The 7,929-nt window shown below is 56.4% G+C and overlaps 1 protein-coding gene across 2 annotated transcripts in view; it reads right to left on the minus strand.

The window, feature by feature from the left end:
- Positions 1 to 351: 351 nt before the first annotated feature.
- The window catches only part of MRC2 (mannose receptor C type 2), a 58,993-nt gene continuing 51,415 nt past the window's right edge, over positions 352 to 7,929 (minus strand). The window contains exons 21-30 of one of the 2 annotated variants that reach the window (XM_037745967.1): positions 5,373 to 5,487; positions 5,114 to 5,277; positions 4,815 to 4,923; positions 3,988 to 4,226; positions 3,681 to 3,849; positions 3,438 to 3,587; positions 2,971 to 3,090; positions 2,604 to 2,783; positions 1,792 to 1,818; positions 352 to 1,691 (exon numbers count right to left, since the gene is read on the minus strand). In XM_037745967.1, the coding sequence (XP_037601895.1) occupies positions 1,480 to 1,691; positions 1,792 to 1,818; positions 2,604 to 2,783; positions 2,971 to 3,090; positions 3,438 to 3,587; positions 3,681 to 3,849; positions 3,988 to 4,226; positions 4,815 to 4,923; positions 5,114 to 5,277; positions 5,373 to 5,487 (1,485 nt within the window). In that variant the 3' untranslated portion in view covers positions 352 to 1,479. Of the gene's footprint in view, positions 1,701 to 1,791; positions 1,819 to 2,603; positions 2,784 to 2,970; positions 3,091 to 3,437; positions 3,588 to 3,680; positions 3,850 to 3,987; positions 4,227 to 4,814; positions 4,924 to 5,113; positions 5,278 to 5,372; positions 5,488 to 7,929 lie in introns of both variants that reach the window. The other variant, XM_017549243.2, reaches the window with a different exon arrangement.

Raw genomic sequence — 7,929 nt, forward strand, 5'->3', positions numbered from 1 at the left:
ACCCTTAAAACAACCCGAGGAGGTGGGTCTGGTTCTCCCCACTGTGCACGGGTTGAGGGGTGAGCTAAGTTGCCCAAGCTTGCCTGGCTGCTCAGCAGCAGATGGCCTAGCTTCTGAGTTCTCATCCACATTCGAGCACCCAGGAAGGGATGAGAATAGAGAAAGGGAAGCGCAGGCCCAGAGGGGTGAGCTCCTCAAGAAGATCGGGGGTGAGAGTGCCCCCTAGAGGCCCAGAGACAGAAGCAAAATGGCCGGCTGCAGAAAACACCTGTGGTGCCAGCTCCAAAAGGACAGTTATTGCCCAAGGGACGGGTGTGAAGAACTAGGCTCACAACAGGACAAGGCAGAACCTTCTCTTTCAAGCCTCTTAAAGGTGTTTTATTTGTTTGCTTTCTTTTTTCCTTTAAAAAAAAAAAAAAACCAATAATGGCACATTGAAAAAAATCAACTACAGAGAAAGGGCCATGTGTCTTCGAGTCTGTTCACATTGTCCCACGCTGCTGCACCAGGACAGGCCGCACACTTCGTCCTGGCTGGGACTGCGCCTCTTGGAAGGGCACTGGGGCGCTCCAGGACTCAGGTGCTGCTCCTCCTGGCTCCACTAGAAGGTGGGAACTCGGGGTCTTCCCGTGCTCCTTGCTCCTCTGGGGGCCCCAGGACTCTGGCAACCCCTCTCTTGCTCCAAACCAGAGCCAGGAGCTGGAAACGTTAGGGAACTTATTCTGGTCCCCACGGGGGACTCTCAGGGGCAGAGCCCTCCACCACTCGACAGGAAATGACACCCCAGCCCAGCCCAGCTGCCCCTGGGAGGTTGGGGTATCTCTCTCCAGTCTTGTCTCCAGCCCAGCAGACACCACACCTGTGCCCTGGTTCTCAGGCCTGACCCACCTGCCAGGCCCCATGGCCACCCCAGCAGGCACAAGAGTGATGGATGCTCAGCCTCCTCAGCCGACCCTCACCAGGAACAAGAGGGCTCCCCAACCCCCAGGGCCCCGCTCAGAAGGAAGGGGTGGGGAGAAGGGGCGAGAGGGAGCAGGGTGAGGGATGCAGAGCCGCTGAGGCTGCCAGGTGGGAAGAGAGAGGCGACAGAGCTGCCCAAGGGGACAGGGAAGGCTCCTCAGGCTCTGCAAAGAAGGGGGTCCTGGGGCTCGGTCAACAGGCCTGGGCTGGGGGTATGGGGACAAAGAGGCTCTCATTCCCTCTCCCATCCTACCTCTGGTTACTGTGGGGGCTCAGGCCCAGGTGACAAGATCTCAGGCCCCCAAGAAGGAAACGCCACGCTGCACTCAGCTGGGTCTCAGCCCAGCCCTTGTGGGAGAGTGGCACCCCACCAGCCCAGGCCCTGCCCAGCTCCCAACAGGGACTACCAAGGGCACCCTTCCATAGGCCAACTGGACGGGCAGCTGGTGGGGGGCCCGGCCGACCCAGGGCCCCAGCTCCCCAGCTCCTCCTACCCTGGTCCTGCCCACGCCCCTGGCTCTATTCTTGCTGCTCATTCATTTCCATGTCGGACACCAGGATGTTCTTCTCAGTGGCCTCGGCCGGGCTGGAGCTGCTGCGGCTGTAGCGGGCCCCCTCAAAGGACCCACGCTCGCTGCTCTGGCGCCGCCGGTAGAGGATGAGAGCTGCGGTCACCAAGGCCAGGAGCAGCAGCACCGCCATCAGCACCACCACCAGGGCCGCCGGGTTCTCTGGAAGCGCTGCCAAGGTGAGTGGTGTTAAGGGCCAGGCGGGCATTAGGCCCAGCAGTGCTTCCTGCCTGCCCACCTGGGAGCATTGTCTTTGACTCACCTGACGGGGAGAGGCTGCTTTGCTGAGCTGTGGGCAAGAGGAGGGGGCCTGTTAATAACAGCAGTGATCATCATGATAATCACTTCAGCAAACACACAAAGCACTGCCTGGGTCTCAGCCCCTAACTCACCTCATTTTCACTAGCTCTCTAGGAGGTCAGGACTTTTTTGAGACAAGGTCTCGCTCTGTTGCCCCGGCTGGAGTGCAGTGGTGCGATCTCGGCTCATCACAGCCTCTGCCTCCAGGGTTCAAGCGATTCTCATGCCTCAGCCTCCCAAGTAGCTGGGACTACAGGCATTTGCTACCACGCCCAACTAATTTTTGTACTTTTTGGTGGAGATGGGGTTTCACCATGTTGGCCAGGCTGGTCTTAAACTCCTGACCTCAAGTGATCCACCTACCTCAGCCTCCCAAAGTGCTGGAATTACAGGTGTGAGCCACTGCGCCCGGCCCAGGACTATTATTATTCCCATTTTATGTATGAGGAAACTAAGGCCACAGAATCTGCCCAAAGTCACACAGTTGATAAGTGGCGTGGCCAGGACTTGAACTCCATCCATGCCCTTGACAACTACAAAGTGACAGGGGGTTGCTGACCCCTGGGCCCTGTGGTCTAGTTTGGATGGTAAGTTTCAGGGCCAGTCTGTCCCACGGACTAATTTATCCCAGGGATCCCAGCTGCCCCCGGTCTGGTCTGTTCAGGCCTTCCCACCGTCTGTGTCCCCTGCAGATTGTGAAGCAGCCCCCAGCCCCAGCCCAGGACCAGCTGCACGGGGTGGAAGGAGGCTGAGCGTGGGCTGCCCGGCGCTCACCGCGAGGGAGCTTGCAGACAACACCCATGGTGATGTTGGTGCAAGCGCCAGGGCGCCACAGCCCACTGTTGCTCTGGATCCAGTAGCAGCTGTTGTGGCTCAGCATGCTGGGGCCCAGGCCAGGGGGCCCCCAGTTGGAGTAGTTCACAGCTGTGTTGTCCTGCCAGACCAGGGTGCCTCCTGCGGGAAAGAAGGCACTGAGGGAGCAGGGACAACATGTGGCAGGAGTGGGTGGCAGAAAGCAGGCGTGCTCTAGAACTGACTCCCTCTCCCCTCCACAAGCCCCAGGGCAAGGTTCAGGACAGAGTGGAGGGCAGCCCCTATAGCCCGAGGCCCTATCTCCCCACCCCACACACAGGGCACCCACCTTTGGGGTTGAAGTTCATGCCTAACCAGGCTCCCCGATTACGGCCCGCATAGTTCTGCATGTACTCCCAGACAAACACATTCTCCGCCTCATCCTGAATGGACAGGACTGCCCCACCCGCTGGATGCAAGGAAGGTCCATGTCAGGGCAGATGGGTCTCCAGGGGTGGCAAAGCCCCCAGAGCTGCCCCAGCCCTCTTCTCTCCAGCCTGAGTAGAGGATGGGGTGGAGTCTGTGGATTCATGTGTGCGCATGCTTGTGTGTGCACGTGTGTAAGCATGTGCGTGGAGGAGGCAACATGTGCACATATAGTGTCATGCTTGGCCTCTGCATGTGAGAACATGAGGGGGTCTTGTGTAAGTGCTGCCTGTGGGTAGAGAACCGTGTGGGGATGCCCTCATGGATCTGAGTGCCTATGAGAGGAGGTGCCACCTGCCCGCCATGTGTGGCTCTGGCCAGGCCACCCACCTCTCTGGCAGCGCTGCTGTGCCTCCTTGTGGCCCAGCAGCAGCTCCATGTGGAAGGAGTAGCAGTGCTCCCGGAAGGGGATCCATGAGGAGTCCGCCAGCCTCTGGGGACAGCTGCCATGGTAGCTTATTCTTCGGGGAGGAGGGGACCCTGTGGGGGCACAGGATTAAGGAAGTGGCCCAGCACCCTCCCCGGGACCACTGACACCTTGCCACGCCCTCACCCTGGCAGGTGGGCACTCACCATTTCTAATCCCACACATAGCCCCCTGCAGCCTGGTGTCACAGCTGGTGGTGCGCCAGGCCCCGTCCACATCCACATAGGTGCAGCCCCCCAGGTGCTGGGGCTCCCCTTCCTGCCAGCCCACGTAGCTCAGAGGCTCCTCTGAGACCCAGGAATACCGCCGGGAGCCCTGGGCATGGGGGGCCACGGGGCAAGAGGAAGGGAATAGTCAGGATGGGTTGCAAATAAGGTGAGGGGAGGGCAGGCAAGGGCAGGAAGAGGAACCCGGGCAAGGCTGGGGCCCAGGGCAAGAGTGTTGGGAGCCCACCTCCTCGCTGGCCAGCCCGATCCAGATCGGAATGTGCAGCCCTCGGGCAGCCAGCACGAGGAAGGCCTGGGTGTAGGAATCCGGCACATAGGCCAGGCTGGTATTGCGGCTCTCGCACAGCAGGAGGGCATCGTGCCAGCGCAGCGGCTTCTGCAGCAGCCGGAAGGTGCCGTTGAGGTAGGAGAGATCGGTGCCCGAGGTGGGGGGCAGCGCTGTTAGGGATGGGCTCAGGGAGAGGTCTACAGGGAAGGGGGCAGGGCTCAGGCCGGGCTCTGCCTCCTGCACCCCATTCCCAGGCACGAGGCCAGGGGAAAGCCAGACAGCAGGCAAAGACCAGATCTTCACCAGGCTCAGCGCTTGGCCCAGACCAACACTGGGTAGCTGTCAGCCCTGTTATTATTAATAATACATATTTGCCAACAAATGGACAGGGAGGCAAGGGCCTTGACCTCCTCCTACCCAAGGAACACGGGGCAGAGACCATGTACGCATGGAGCTGGAGGTGCCTTGGACCCAGAATCTCATGGTCCTTGATGCCACTTGTGCCAGCACTTACTTCATGTAGCCCAGCATCTAGCTCTCTCCCCACCATGAGCCCTCCATACCCCAAAACTTTCCTCCTGAGACTTGTGGGTGCTATACTGCCTTTCCATGTTATTGGCACCTTGCCTTTCTGCCCATCTACTTCCCAAGCAGATACACAACTCGGGGGGTGACAAGACCCCCGCTCTGCCAGGGACCATGTTTCCTTCCTCCTGGTATGGCCCCAGCATCCAGCCCAGTGCCAGGGCCCTGCTGGGGTTTCCCAGGTGACCGGTGAAATGTACCTGTGCCCTTCTGGCAGATGAAGCCATGTGTCTCCTCCGTGCAGCTCCGATCATCCCAGCGGCCAGTGAAGTGCGCTGAGGGGCTGTGCAGCATCACCACACAGCTGGTCTGGGGGGAGGGAGCCGCTCAGGGGAGCCCCAGCAGCTGCCCCCCTGTGCCACTGCCCGCAAATGGTTGCAACACGAGCAAAGAGGCTAGAAAAAGGGAGACCCTGGGGCAAGGGGAGATGCTGGGGCAAAGGCAGTCCCACAGGCTCAGGGCAGTGGGCTGTGGAGGGGAACAGGGAGGGTATCCTCACCGGTTTGTTGCCACTGGGAGCAGGGCCAGGGCCAGAGGGCTCCCCAGGTGCCCAGTTGGCATACAGCACAGGCTCCCGATCCACCCACTGGAAATCCCTCGGCGAGGCGTGGAGGCCAATCCAAAGGTCCAAGGTCACATTGGGCAGGGTGGCTGTGATGAATGCTACAGTCCCCAGAAGAGAGTAGTGAGTGACTGCTATGGCTACTTGGAGGGACAGTGTCGGAGGATTCTGGGGCCTCCCTATGAACTGGCCTTACCTTGCTCTAAGGAGGTTCCAACGGTGACCAGCTGAGCCTCTTGCTGTTCACAGGAGAACTGTGCCTCTGACCACTTCACCTTGCTCTGGGGGTCCCAGCCCTCGATCTTGAAACACTGTGGGGCATAGGTTGGGGTGTAACAGCCAGCCCCATCTCCCCATCCACAAACCCAGAAAGGCTGCTGCTCACCCTTCAGCAGCAGGTCCTGGGGGGCTTTGAGGGCCGGAAGAGAGCAGTAGCTGAGAACCAGGACAGCTGGGTCTCCTTGGGACAGCATCCAGCACCCTCCCAACTTGGCCCTGCAGTTCACACATACACCTGCCCACACTCCAGGGGATTTTTAAATGCGAGGATCTCTCTGGGCCACCAAAGGCTCTGACAACAGCGCCTGGGTCATGTACTGGGAAGATGGGGACAAGGATTTGTCTTGCTTTCTGCTAAACACCTTTCCGCGTGTTGTCTGACATCCATTATCTTGACCTTTGAACTTACATGATCATCTCACGGACACGTTCATATCTATTGTTCAATGATCTATTAGCAGCAGCTTCTAACTCTGTAATTTTACATTTCTCTTTTTCCACTTTCATTACGTCCATAAGGTTTTAAAAAATAAAAATAACAACCTAGGTAGGAAATCTCTCATCAAGTGAAGACTCTTTCTTAGAAAATGAATGCTATTTGATGATTGTCCACTCAGAGGCAGTGTGATGGGAAATAAAGGGTGTAAGGAAGCTTTGGAGTCCTAAAGACAGGGTGGGGTTCAGGTAAGTGGGAGATGTCAGATTCCGGCTCCAACAACCTTTCTGGTCTCAACTTACTCTTCTGTAAAGTAGAAATGCAAAGCCTGTCTTTGGGGGTTATTTTAAGAAAGAAAGATAACAGCATCTCACACAGTAGGTGCTTAACCAGTGAGAGCTCTATTAATAATTAGCTTCAGGCCAGACGTGGTGGTTCACGTCTGTAATCCCGGCACTTTGGGAGGCTGAGACGGGCGGATCACCTGAGTTCAGGAGTTTGAGACCAGCCTGACCAATATGGTGAAACCCTGTCTCTAAAAAAAAAATAATAATAATAATTAGCTCCAGCACCTCCCTTACTGATGCAGATGGCAGATTTGGAGTAGAAAATTATAAGCCCAGAAATAATGCAGAATTTTGGAGGGTCTGTCATGAAGTTCAAGGATTTGGTTTCACAGAGTAGTTTCAGAGCCATGCTGAGGCCCAACTGAAATAACAAGTAGAATTTATCATAAACGTAGAAGCAGCAAGGTCACACCAGTACCAGCAAGAAGTGACAGCTAAAAGGAGAGGATGTTCAGCTCAGTTCAGGGCATCCCTACCACCTGCAAGTGTATTAAGATGCTAATGGCCCTGCCCTCTAGGAACTTAAAGCTAGTGGAAGAGGCTGTCCCACAAACCAGGGGTCCCCAGCCTGTTAGGTGAGTGGCAGGGCAAGGGAGCACTGCCGCCTGAGCTCTGCCTCCTGTCAGATCAGCAAGGGCATTAGATTCTTTCATTTTTATTTATTTTACTTATTTTTATTTTTGAGCTGGAGTCTCACTTTGTTGCCCAGGCTGGAGTGCAGTGGCGCAATCTCAGCTCACTGCAACCTCTGCCTCCGAGGTTCAAGCTATTCTCCTGCCTCAGCCTCCTGAGTAGCTGGGATTTTAGAAGCAAGCCACCACACCTGGCTAATTTTTGTATATTTAGTAAAAACGGGATTTCACCATGTTGGTCAGACTGGTTTCAAACTGCTGACCTCAGGTGATCCACCCACCTTGGCCTCCCAAAGTACTGGGATTATAGGCGTGAGCCACCTCACCAAGCCAAGATTCTCATAGGAGTGTGAACCCTACTGTGAACTGCACATGCGAGGGATCTAGATTGTGTGCTCCTTATGAGAATCTAATGCCTGATGATCAGAGGTGGAATGGTCTCATCCCAAAACCAACCCTACCCTCCCCCAGTATGTGGAAAAACTATCTTCCAAGAAACCACTTCCTGGTGACAAAAAGGTTGGGGACTGCTGCCATAAATGCTTTACCTACATCCAAATGCCATAGGGACACAAATAAGGGCACAGAACTAGTAAAGCAAGATGTGTGAGGCCGGGAGTGAAGGAGTGGACACCCCAGCATACTTCAAGAGCTTTCCACAGGCCGGGCACAGTGGTGTACACCTGTAATCCCTGCACTTTGGAAGGCCAAGGCAGGAGCATCGCTTGAGCCCAGAATTTCACAACCAGCCTGGGCCACATGGCAAAATCCCATCCCTACAAAAAATAGAAAAATTAGCTGGGCATGGTGGCATGAGCCTGTAGTCCCAGCTACTTAGGAGGCTGAGGCAGGAGGATCGCTTGAGTCCAGGAGGTGGAGGCTGCAGTAAGCCATGATCGCGCCACTGTACTCCGGCCTGGACAACAGAGCAACACTATCTCAAAAACAAAAACAGAGCTTTCTGCCGGGCGCGGTGGCTCAAGCCTGTAATCCCAGCACTTTGGGAGGCCGAGGCGGGTGGATCACGAGGTCAAGAGATCGAGACCATCCTGGTCAACA

This window comes from Cebus imitator, unplaced genomic scaffold (assembly GCF_001604975.1).
Source record: "Cebus imitator isolate Cc_AM_T3 unplaced genomic scaffold, Cebus_imitator-1.0 Scaffold217, whole genome shotgun sequence".
NCBI classification, from domain to species: domain Eukaryota; kingdom Metazoa; phylum Chordata; class Mammalia; order Primates; family Cebidae; genus Cebus; species Cebus imitator.